Raw genomic sequence first — 12,923 nt, forward strand, 5'->3', positions numbered from 1 at the left:
ATAAGATCCCCAGGTAGTTTGTGTGCACACAAAAGTTTGAGAATCCAGCTCAAGATTACCAAGTATAAATAAATACAGAAAACAGTAATTCTTGAGTTTTCCTTCTTAGTTTCTGGTTAGTTCAGACTGAAAAACTCAAAGCACCAGAGAGGGCTGGTACTAAATCCTAGTGTCTGCTGCCACCTTGTGGTGAGAAGTTCCAACCCAGCCAGAATTTATTTCTCCAGAAATGTTAGAAGAGAGGGGTGAACGTCTTCAGCCACATGTTTTGGAGTCCACCGCAAAATACCAAATATGATAAAACATTCCATGGGGTGTACTTTGAAAAGGACAGATAAAAATTGGAGAGAGAGACCATCAGCTCTAGCTGAAAGATCAAACAAAAGCTGGCCCCTTTGGAATTCTGTTTCTGCCCTCCCTCTTTGGAATGCAAACATGCACATCTGAAGGTGATAATCAATTGGTGATTATTTTATCACCAACCCAAATGGAAGTGGTTAGACAATCAGGTCACCTGTTCCGCATTTGCCTTGCCCAGGCATCCACAACAAGAAAGGGAATTTCCCACTCCTCCGTCAAATGCATCACTGGTGACCTCTGAGAAGTGGCAAACAGGGCTGGTCCCACAAATGATGTCTCTAACACTTGGAAGGGAATAAGGAAGCCATTCCAAAAATTTCCTACATACTTTACCCCAAACAGCCCAGAAGTTAAAAGTGCCTCAGTTACTGGACAATTTGGTTTTGAAGTTAATGAACTCAAAAGCCAAAGAAATTCAAAAACGGCTACCGCAGGTGAAGGTGACAGCAATGGACCGCCCTCAGCTCTATAAGCCAGAGCCCTTTAAGTTTGCTTGTGGAAGAGCTGGTCAGTATCGAAGGTTTCAGCAACCCAGAAAAAAAAACGGCTCATTCAAAAGGAAAGGGATTGAAAGGTAGGACATTGGGACTCATTTTCTTCTCTCTTAAGTGAGACTCTTTGGATTTTGCATGAAACAATACTCTTTGTGATTATTTAAAAAGGTAGCATCTCTTTTGAATCATTGTATTTAGAACGCAAGTCTCTGTATGGCTTTGAGCGGGAGGGGACCACATTTATATATTGGATCCAGAAATCTAGTGCCACGGGGAAGCTTCATTTTGTGATTAGAAAAGTCTTTATTTTTTTTTTCCTTTTGTCTTTTGAGGGCCACACCTGCAGCATATGGAGGTTTCCAGGCTAGTGCTCTAATCAGAGCTGTAGTCGCCAGCCTACACCACAGCCACAGCAGCACCAGATCCACCAGAGCCACAGCAGCACCAGATCCGAGTCGGGTCTGCAAGCTATACCACAGCTTACACGACAACACCAGATCCTTAACTCACTGAGCGGGGCCAGGGATCGAACCTACAACCTCATGGTTCCTAGTCGGATTCGTTTCCACTGTGCCACAACGGGAACTCCTAAAAAGTCTTCATTGTTGGAGTTCCCATTGTGGCTCAGCGAGTTAAGAGCCCAACAAATGTTCCTGAGGATGCAGGTTCAATCCCTGGCCTCACTCAGTGGGTTAAGGATCTCGAGTTGCCACAGCTGCAGCTTAGGTAGCAACTGTGGCTCAGATGTGATCCCTGGCTGGAGAACTCCATATGCTGTGGGGTGGCCAAAAAAAGCAAAAAGAAAAACTTTTCTTTCTACCTGCATGTGAGTTTTAGTGTTGCATATTGTGCTAAAATAAGTAGATACTAAGTTAATAGTTCCATCTCATAATTTTAGACAACAAATAATATTATTCTGAAAATTCACTAGTGCATTTTTCAAGACAAGTCCATAGTCAATGCCCCTTCGGTTCCCTTGCCCAGCAGTGTTGTCTCCTAAAATATGTACTAATTGTATTTCCCCATGTGCATACACTTTAAGTCAGTGAGATGGTTTATTTTCCAATTTCTTTTGGCTTCTTTCTTACCAGGTTTGTAAGCAATAGCTCAGGTAGGTCAAAATGTGTTTTCTTGAGGCCCAGAGCCTCAAAGACCCGACTTTAAAGCTTTGAAGGGCAAAATGAAATTATACAGAGATTTCCACTGTCAATGAGAAATAAGGGCTTAAAAGGAGAGGCAGTACAACCAAATAAATTCACAACCAATTGAGATTCTTAAAACTTAGGAAAGAAAGAATTCTTTTCATAACAGAAATTGCAACTGTTTTCTTCCTAGGTCCTAGAGCAGAATCACCTTTGTTAATCGTGTTATAAATAGATTGGGAATGAGGGTGTGGGGGATAGGAGTGAGAGATGCATTCTCCAGATTTCTAGAGATCAGAAACTGCTTGGAGCTGGGCTTTTTAACTGAGGAGATTACATAGATGGCCTTGGGGGTTCTTGAACTTACTAAGCTTTTATTTCTGTGTGTGTGTATTTATGGTCGTAGAAATTGATGGCTTCATTAGAGGATTCTCATAGGGGTCTATGAGAGATTAATCCTGGCCTATAAATGATCTTTGGGCAAATTAGAAAACGGTATCCCTTCCTTAGGACGTTTCACAGCCTTTGCCAGAATGTTAGTTATCTTAGTAACTAAGCACAACTATACTAACAATGTTAATAGCACCCTCTTGAGATTGTGTGTATACAGCTGGCAGAACTCTTTGTCCTTGGTCCCAGAGGGGAGGCTGCTAGCCCACAGAACTCCTTTCTTTTGACTTCTAGCTTGTGCTGCCTTCTTCCCTTTAAATTTTCCCCACACAGATCTGCTCCACAAAGGTAACAAATGTTACAAACTTATCAAATGTTTTATCAAGTTCCAAGCACCTAAATTATTTTTTTATTTGTACATTTCTGAGAATAATGTACCTATTTTCAAATGATAAAACTGAAGCTTCTAGATGTTAAATAACACGCCCAAGATCACATGGCTATGAACTGTGCTGCTGGGTTGAACCAAACCATTTAACTCCAGTACCTGGGCTAAATTACTTCTCATGCATAATTATAGAGAAGCTGAGTGAGTTAGGTTCAGTTGAGAACAGTGTTTTCCTGGAGAATAGTATTGAGATGCTGGTGGGACTTGAGATATTTCAAGTTGTACATGAAGAACATTTTTAATAGTTATGAATTTATTTATATCCACATTAAAAATACATATTGCATGGCATTCTCTGGTGACCTAGCAGTTAAGGATCTGGTGTTGTCATTGCACTTGGGGCACTGCTTTGGCTAGGGTTAGATCCCTGGCAGGGGAACTTCTGCATGCCATGGGTGCAGAGAAAGAAAAAAAGAAAAGTTGATTGTGTGTATTATAAATATAACATAATGTGATTTTAAAAACCTGGGATTTCACCAAGAAAAATAAAAATTTATGTTCACATAAAAACCTGTACTCATATGTTTATAATAGATTTACTCATAGCAGCCTCAAACTGGAAACATCCCAAATGTCTTCCAATGAATGAATGGTTGGACGAAGTGTGGTACATCCACACTGTGGACTATTTACTCAGCAATAAAAAGGAACAGGTGATTGACAAACACAAAAATGTGGATGAATCTCTGGAAAATTATGCTAAGTGAAAAAAGTAAATCCTAAAAGATGATACAGTTGGTCTTTGAACAAAGTGCAGGTTAGGGATGCCAGCCCTCTGCACAGTCCAAAATTCATGGGTAACTTAAGTCAGTCCTCCATTGGTGGTTCCTCAGTACCCAAGGTTTCACATCCATGGATTCAACCAACCTTGCATTATGTAGTACTACTGAAAAAAAATTATGTGTAGTTCAAACCCATGTTCCAGGGTCAACTCCATGCTATTTTATTCTACTTATAATACCTTCTTGAAAGGCTGTAAATGACACAATGGAGAACAGCTTAGTGGTTGCTAGGGTTTAAGGAAAATGTGGGGGTGAGTGGGAAGTAGGTGTGGCTATAGAACAGGAAGGATCCTGGTGGTGCCGGAAATGTTCTGTGTCTTGACAGTATCAATGTCCGTATCCTGGCTGTGGTCATGTATTCCAGTTTTGCAGGAGGTTACCACTGGCAAAAATTGGGTATATAAGAATATACGGAAAATCTCCCTGTATTCTTTCTTACCACTGCATGTGAAAGTACAATAATCTCAAAATAAAAAGGTTATTTTTCTTAAATCCTTAGGTTGGGGGGAATAAAAGGGAGTTCCCTGGTGGCTAAGCAGGTTAAGGATCTGGTGTTGTCACTGTCATGGTTCAGGTTTGATCCCTGGCCCAGGAACCTCTGCATACCACAGGCACAGCCTAAAAAAATTCCCTGGGATTTCATGGATATTATTGCTTTGGATAAAACTAACAAAAAAACAGTTAATTAAGGAAGAATATTAGGTAAATAAGGCTATCATGGCATGGATAATCTTCACCTAGCACAGAAGATAGAGGCACAAACTTTGGGGTCAGATTGGGCATAAATTGCTTAATCTTGCCAAGTTTTAATCTCCTCATTTGTAAAATTGAGATGACAGTAGGAGTATTAAATTACAATACCCAGGAAAGAATTCAGATCAGTGCTTAGCACACAAAAGTCTCTTAAGAAATATTACCTATTTTTATTACAAAAATATGCAGAAATTATGATCATGGTCTATGGCTATTTGGACTTTGGGAAACATACATTTAGACTTATTCTCCCTACATGAATATTCTATGTAAATATAGTGCTTATAGGACCTTGGAGACTCTGTGTGTGTGTGTGTGTGTGTGTGTGTGTGTGTCTTTTAGGGCTGCACCCGTAGCATATGGAAGTTCCCAGACTAGGGGTTCAATCATAGATGTAGCCACCAGCCTACGCCAGAACCACAGCAATGCGGGAATCCGAGCCGTGTCTGCGACCTACACCACAGCTCACAGCAACATCGGATCCTTAACCCACTGAGCAAGGCCAGGGATGCTAGTTGGGTTTGTTAACCACTGAGCCATGACAGGAACTCTGGAGACTCTATTCTTCATTGACTACCCTAGCGGATGCTCATCTCTCATCACTGTAGCCTTGGAACTACCAAATCCAGCAAAAACTATCTCCAACCATAGCCAACCTGCCCATGTGAGATCATATATTCTGACAGTCACAAACTGAGATTAAAATCTGCATTCTATGCTGGATCAATTAGTCTCTGTCTGAGTTTACTCATTAGATAAATGAAGATAATAATATACCCTCCCTGCTATGAAGGTTAAATTAGATAGAGGCCAGAATATTCTTCTAGAGTTAGGCAGCAAAACACCAAGTAGTTGCTTTGGCTTTATTTTTCCTGTGATTTGATGTTTGGTCTTCAGTTTTATTTTTTTGGAAGTATATATTCACATTTGCAGCAGAGTTTCACAATGTAAGTGATTCATTTTTCACTTTATAGTATCCTTGATGCTAATTATTTTTATTTTGTTCAGATGGCATAGAGCTGTGTCTACCAACTTAGTGAAACAAAAGGTATTGGTCCCCAAAGAGGAATCATCCAGTGACAGTGACATGAAATTTCATGAAAGCCAGCGAAATCCGAAAAAAAATTTGGTGAAGAAAGTGAAGACTGTTTTGGGGAGGATGCTGCTGTGCAAGCACAGAAGCAAGCCAGCAAGTGTCTGCAGAGGGGGCTCCACTCCTCATAAGGAAACCCTCCTTTCAAACACTCAGAGCCTTCTTCCCAGAATCGTCAAGGAGCTGCCATCACCCAAGTTATTTACTAAACCAAGAATGAGAAAGCTCTCACAGAATGGTAATCAAAGGCAATATGTGGTTGCGTGTCAAAGCCAAGAGGAAAAATGAAATTAGAATGGATTTTCTTTTTCTTTCTTTTTTTTTTTTTGAGGTCCGCACCCGAAGCATATGGAAGTTCCCAGGCTAGAGGTCGAATTGGAGCTACAGCTGCTGGCCTACACCACAGCCACAGCAATGCCAGACCCTTAATCCACTGAGCAAGGCCAGGGATCAAACTTGAGTTCTCATGGATATTAGCCAAAGCAGTGCCCCAAGTGAGCCATTATGGGAACTCCCAAGATGGATTTTCTGGTTACCTAAAGCATGGCATCTCCTGGGAGCTTGTCTGAAATGCAGAATCTCATGCCCCACCCAGGTCTACTGTGTCAGAATCTACATTTTAGAAAGATTCCCCGGTGACATGTATGTACATACATTTTGAAAAGCTGCGAATTAGATTGCCTTTGAGGCTCCTCCCAGTTCAGGCAGTCAGTGGTCTAATCAGTCTAAAGTCAGTTTTTATTTCAATGCATACGTATACACACATGATTAGAAAAATAAATGATAGTAAGCCAATTTTGCTGTGTTTCTGGATAAAGTACTGAGTCACACTTTCAAATGACTACTTCGAACAGAGGAAAGTATGGTGAGAATTCTATTTTTAAAAATTCGTGATTGGTGAGTCATAAAGGAAGTTTTCTTGTATCTACTTCCCTTGTTTTTTGTGAAGAATCAACATTTGAACTTTTTTTGCAATGTAGTAATGCTGTTTTGGGGGAGTCCTATGAGCGATGACTAACTATACCACTACTATTTGCATTCTCCTCTGTAACTTTTAAAAATTAATAGATCTTTTTTTAGAGCAGTTTTAGGTTTACTGGAAATTAAGCAGAAAACACAGAAAGTTAGTTCCCGTAGATATGCTGTCTCCTTTTCCCATCCTCACAATTTTCCATCTTGTTAAAATCTTGCCTTAGTTTGGTAAATTTGTTACAATTGATGAGCCAATATTAGTATATTATTATTAACAGAGTTCATAGTTTACACAGGATTCACTCTTTCCCCACACACACAGTTCTATGTGTTTGAAAAACCCACCATATCATGTGTCTATCACTACAATGTCATAAGGAAGAGGGTCACTGCCATAAATATCCTCTGCAGGTTTTTAATGCCCTTTACAGCACAGCATCTGGAAACCTGCAGAGTCCTTGTTTATAGGTAAGGAAACCTAGACATAATGTCAAATTTGACACAGCCATAAAGGCTGCAAACCAGGTTTTTCCAGAAAAGAAAAAAAAAAATTTGATGGCTTCCAGCTAACTGATAGCCCTTTCAAACTCTCTCTTCTGAGAGGTGGTCACTAATACAAGCATCCAAGCATCTAGCAATTACCTGGTATGGATTGACCTGCCTATGTCTGTTGATAGCAACAAAGAGGACATACTATACCAATGGGGCTGGAGTTGGATGGTCCAGCAGAAAAGAGAGGACCCAAATCTTCCCCTTAGCCCATGCAGTTTGGCTTCTTTTCATCTTAATTGGAATAGCAAATCTTTAGTAAGATTTCTCCAAGAAACTTGCCCATCCTTCAGGCTACGACTCTAACTTGATGACCCTGTCTTAGCTATGGCCAAAAGAGAGTTCTTCTTAATCCTCATTAGACTTTTAAACCAAGTATTTACTAAATACTTATTATAAGCCAACCACCGTGTTGGGGATAGAGTAGCAGATAGAACAGACAAGGTCCCTACCCTCATGGAGGAACAGCACAGAGGAATATTCCAACATTATGCAGATAATTACTTCTGATGCAAAGTGGAAGCACAGAGCACTATGGGTACACCTCACAGATGTAAACTTGAGGTAAGAGGTCTCAGAAAAGGGCTCCCTGAGGAAGGGACAACTCAGTTGGGATCTGAAAGACAACAAGAGTCAAAAGGGAAGAGTCATGAGAACACTTGCTCAGGAAGGGGGAAAACATGTTCAGATTCCAATATCAAGAGAATGCTGGGTGTAATTAAAGAAATGAAAGTAACCCAGCCAGGGAAATGTTGATGAGTCAGGCAGGGTAAGGGTGTTTCTAAGCCCCATGAAGAAATGTGAACTTTTCTTAAGGAGGATAAGAAACCATCAAATACTTTCAAGCTGAGGGATTTATATAATCTGATTTTCATTTTTAAAAGGTAGCTGAGAGTGGAAACTGTATTGGAGGAGGGGGCAAGAACAGATGCAAAAGCTCTTCCTTTCATTCAGGCAAGGGATGAGGTTAGTTTGGGCTGGTTGTGGTGGTGGGGATGGCAGGATTAAGGGAGAAATCTTCATAGGTAGAAGGTGCACGATGTGGTGAAGAGCTGAACATGGGAGGGTGGAGAGAGGGAAGAGTCCTTGAGTTGAGCATCTGCTTTGAAAGTGGGACTTCTGTCACTGAGATATGGAGCCATGGTTCCTAGGTGTAGTTATCATTGGACCTCAAGCATGAGTTGATCTTAAGTGCTGCGCACAGCATCACAACACTGAAACACAAAGTGCAAAACACTTTTTTCCCCCCAATGGCCCAATCAATCCTTTTGACTACACCAAGGAGAAAGTCTCATTTCTTGCCTTTTTCTATTTTAATCAAAAAAAAAGTGACTAAAGTTTAGTGCCTCCTATAGGCAATAACATGGTTTTATTTTTACTGTCTTAGTCTCAGTGTCTAGGTATGATACTCGTTTTTGATTTATGGTAATGTTTTAAATTTCCTTTATGTTTATTGTATTAAGAATTGAATTGCTAGAGAAAAATATTAAGCTCTCCAGGATTACCTAGACTCCTGGAATATGAGAAAATTATTAAGGTATGTGAATGACAGAGCCTTGAGCCACTTTGCTGCAGAGTCAAATTAAGCTTGGCTTCAATCAATAGCAAATACTTGAGGGATGGCCTTCCACATTAGAGAGTTACTTTTTTGAATTCCACAGGAGTTAGAGGGAAAAGGAAGACAGGGCAAAACTGCAGTCTCAAAGACAGGTAATCAATCACCTTGTCAAGACAGGTTGGTGAGGACTTCTCTTATGGCACAGCGGGTTGGGGTCGTTGGTATGATGTAGGTTCGATCCCTGGCCTGGGGACTTCCACAGGCCACAGGCATGGCCAAAAAAAAAAAAAAAAAAAAAAAAGTTGGTTACTGCTGAGGTTATGACAACAAGAAAAGGCAAATGTTCAGGAGAAAGTGTAAAACAAATTCATTTAAAATTTTTTACCCCAAAGTTAAAAAGCTACTGAGGCAGCATATGACGCTGTCTTTTCAGGATACTTTCTAACAGGGAGACTATGTTTATAACTGTGATCCTTCAAAATCTTCTTTTTCTTCCCACTGCCTTTTAAGCAACTATACAACTTGATGTTGTAGAAGCAGAGACAGAGGAGATAACCCAAGGAAATACGCTCCTTCGAGCCAGGAGAACCACCAAGCGGTTATCTGTGACATCCCTCCCCTCAGGAATGCAAAAGGTAGAACACTAAGCTAAAACAAACTCGCCTCTGGAGTTCCTGTCGTGGCACAGTGGTTAACGAATCCGACTAGGAACCATGAGGTTGAGGGTTCGATCCCTGCCCTTGCTCAGTGGGTCAGGGTTCCGGCATTGCCGTGAGCTGTGGTGTAGCCGTGAGCTGTGGTGTAGGTTGCAGACCCAGCTCGGATCCTGCGTTGCTGTGGCTCCAGCGTAGGCTGGCAGCTGCAGCTCCGATTCGACCCCTAGCCCGGGAACCTCCATATGCGGCCCAAGAAAAGACAAAAAGCAAACAAACAAACAAAAAAAAACAAACTCGCCTCTAAAGACCTACCATATTTTAGGGAGGTTGTAAAAATCAAGTTCTCTCTGACCACAAATCCCTCATAATAAAGCCTTTAAATCTACTGCTTGTATCTCCACTCCCAGAATTAAGGACACAGAAAGTAGGCTAGCCAGGTTTGATTCCTCTACTTCTGAGCTCAAACTGTTCAGCTTCGGCTACAATCTGGGCAGGAGTGGAGTTTGCAGTCTACTATGGACTTTGTCAACAGTTTAAATATCACATTAGTGTATTAGCATCTGGTGTATCATGCATGCTGTGTGCAGAGGAACTCTGTAGTCCAAAAGAATTTCTGTGAGGATGCAGTTGTACATTTGTCCAAGATGGTAACCATTAGCATGTGTGGTTTTTAAGACTTTGAAATGTGGCCAGTGCAACTGAGGAACTGAATTTCATTTTAATTGAAATTAAAATATAAGCAGCCATGTATAGTATAGATAGTGCAGCACCAGATAATCCAGGATTCTCTAACCTAAAATTCATCCTTATCGGCAAGTATATATATTTGAGCCTTAATTACCCAGACTATTTTTTTTTTTACATAGGACCCTGAAATATCATTATTACTTAAATATAATAGGCATATGCTTAAAGCTATGTTCTAGGCCCTGTTCTAAGTACTTTAAAAACATCAACTCAGAAAATCCTTACAACAGCGCTTGAAGGTACATAGCAATAGAATACTACAATAAGTAGGACATCATTTTAGTGATAGCAGTGAGAGATTTGCCCAGATAATTGGAAGAGCCAAGCTTCAGACCTGGCCAGCCTTGGCTCTGGAGTGCTTCCTCCTAATTAGAGTGCTAGGTATTAATTGTACTGTCCAATATGGTAGCCAATAGCCACCTGTGACTATTGAGGTTAATTAACACTAAATTAAATTAAAAGTCCATTCCCTTAGCTGCGCTTGGTACATTTCAGTATGTACCCAGTGAACACATAATGCCGGTGGCCATTGTTTTGGACAGCAGAGATCAAGAACACTTCTGTTTCTATAGGAAGTTCTATTGATCATTGCTTTAGAGTATCATGGCCAGAGCATGCCCTAGTATTAGTTTTGAATTTTGCCTCTTATGCACTAGGTTCGTGTTTATTGTATTCCTATTATGTGCTGGGAAATTTCTAGGTTTGGGGACTGGGACTACAAAGATGATCCGATAATCTTGGTTCTGACCTCTGGAACCTAGAATTTGATAGAGGAGCGAGATGTTAAACCATGGCACTGCATGTTAGCTCTCAGAATGTTCTCAAAAATACATTTGAGTTCATTGACTACATTTAAAAATTAGAATAACTCCCAACAAAAATCAGGAGGACTTGGAAACTCTAGTCCTGCATTTCCTCTGACAAGAGCAGGAGCCACACAGAGGCTCTACCTTTGCAGGCGGCATGCTCTCTCCAGTTCACACCAGCCTCAACAGAGCCTATTTTATGAAAGCTGCCTTACCTTGCTAGGCACTGGACTTTTTAATAGTGGTACTCAGCAAACACAGAAATAACTTAAATAATTACCACGTGTAGTAAGTGCTAAGTAGAAAAAATGCACTAGTTTTCATGAAAGAGAAGAAAAGAGGATTCCCCACTCTAGATGGATTGGGTAAGTCCTGCAAGTGCTATTGGCAAGCTGGTAGGGCAAAGCAGTAGTTCAGGAGACTTGCTGTAAACCCAGGCAAAGGGCAAGACCCAGATGTGGCCCCACATCCTACCTTGTGTAGGTCTCACAATAGTCCTAGTGCTCATTAGTAAGCACAAGGGGAGGGAAGATTGAACCCCATAAGTCTAGAAAGGGCATAGTAGCCAGGAAGCATGACCTAGGAATGGTTTCCAATAGCACAGGTACTTGTAACCAGCAAGCCAGGGAGAAGAGGAAGAATATCAGGCACGCAGTGAAAAGAACCCAGAGCTTTCTTTTTATGTTTGGAGACATGTCTGTCATGAAAATAAGGAAACCTGCAGAAGAGAGACCAAATTAACAACTGGATCCAGTGATAATGAGCTTTCTGAGGCAAAACATCCCCATACTCTGACTGTGCTCAGCAGTGGCACAGGCAATTTCTTCTTCTTCTCCTTCCAAATGACCTGTTTTTTTCCCCCTGACACTGTATATTTCAGAACCAGACAATCTCTTTTCTCTGCACCTTATAGATCTCTTCAAAGAGAGCTCTGAGCTCAAATGAGATACCTGGGGAGTGGAGAGTAGTATGAATAGGGCCTCCAACCCAATGTTATTACGTGGCAAATGGTCAGTTTATAAGAGAATGTCCCAAGGGTAAGAATTCTTATTTAAGCAGTCACAGAAATAATGTTGGCACTTCCTAATCTGATGTGTTTTTGCATTTTTACGACAGGTTCCGTATTTATCAAAAAAGAGACCACATTTTCCAGCACTTAAAAAAAAGAAACATAGCGTGGAAAACATCCTCCGAAAATCAGATCTAACCGTAGGAAAGCTTCAAATGCAGGTAGTGGGCCAAGGGTTTTACTTTTGTGTTTCACAAGCAGCAAGGGTCGGGCTTAACCAAATGCAACTTAACTGCTAGACAGCACGGATGTGGAATGAAATGAATGATTAGTATGAAGGAATCCTGTTTTGGGGTGGAGGGGACATTGAGAGTGGCTGCAAGATAGCTGAGGCTGCTGAGGAGGATGCTTAGTGCCTAATAAATATTAACTGAATTCAATTAAAATGAAGGCATACACATGGGTTTCTTCTGAGAAGAAAGGAGATGTCTTTACCGCTGGGTGGTAAATGTATGTTTTCAAGCTCTGTTTGATATGACTTGAATTAGAATAATACTTGGGGACTTGTAAACATTCACCAATTCCTGAACTCATCTCTCCGGAAAAGCAGCCCTCCCTGGGTTTGGACAAGGCTTTCTAACACATGGCTTCGTTTCTTTGTATCTGGCTGTCATAGGTGGATGACCTCCTAGAAACAGTGACAGATAAATCCATGAAGTTATTGGCCCAAAGACATGCTGAGCTTCAACAGTGTGAGTTTCTAGGGGATGAAATTCTTCAGTCTTCTAAGCAGTTCCAGAGGATATCCAAGAGAACCAAGAGGAAGTATAAATTGAAAAATGTTTGTTTTCCATGTACCTGCTGCTGCTTCTGATTTTCTTCCTGATTTTGCGTCAGTTATATTCATAGAGATTCTTATCTTTTGGTACATAATCCTTTATAAATTTCTCTTAATCAATAATGGGGGTGGGTTAAAAATATTCTGCCCAATAGTCCTAAAAAAAGATCCTTTTTGAAAAAATGATTTTTAATTCTGAGTCAAGATACGTAATTTTTTGCTTCATAATTCTTACTAATAATAGAAATATTTATCAGGGCATGGAAATTCTCCAAGAAATTTCTCTCTTAATTTGCCAGATGAAATTAGAGGAAGCACGTAAAGAT

The 12,923-nt window shown here is 40.6% G+C and overlaps 1 protein-coding gene across 1 annotated transcript; it reads left to right on the top strand.

Moving 5' to 3' along the window:
- Nucleotides 1-360: 360 nt before the first annotated feature.
- On the top strand, nt 361-12,633 carry C1H3orf49 (chromosome 1 C3orf49 homolog). Its single transcript, XM_047754473.1, has 5 exons — nt 361-934; nt 5,378-5,700; nt 9,052-9,176; nt 11,867-11,980; nt 12,436-12,633. Exons 1-5 carry the CDS (start codon nt 753-755, stop codon nt 12,631-12,633), a joined length of 942 nt encoding a protein of 313 aa, XP_047610429.1. The 5' UTR covers nt 361-752.
- The last annotated feature ends 290 nt before the right edge of the window (nt 12,634-12,923 follow it).

This window comes from Phacochoerus africanus, chromosome 1 (assembly GCF_016906955.1).
Source record: "Phacochoerus africanus isolate WHEZ1 chromosome 1, ROS_Pafr_v1, whole genome shotgun sequence".
In the NCBI taxonomy this organism is placed as follows: Eukaryota; Metazoa; Chordata; class Mammalia; order Artiodactyla; family Suidae; genus Phacochoerus; species Phacochoerus africanus.

Bases quoted from the DNA above. Each gene is read 5' to 3' on its own strand.
- C1H3orf49 (XM_047754473.1), top strand. From the start codon at position 753: ATGAACTCAAAAGCCAAAGAAATTCAAAAACGGCTACCGCAGGTGAAG. The intron at 935-5,377 runs GTAGGACATTGG...TATTTTGTTCAG, and splicing joins AAAAGGAAAGGGATTGAAAG to ATGGCATAGAGCTGTGTCTA. The intron at 11,981-12,435 runs GTAGTGGGCCAA...TGGCTGTCATAG, and splicing joins TAGGAAAGCTTCAAATGCAG to GTGGATGACCTCCTAGAAAC.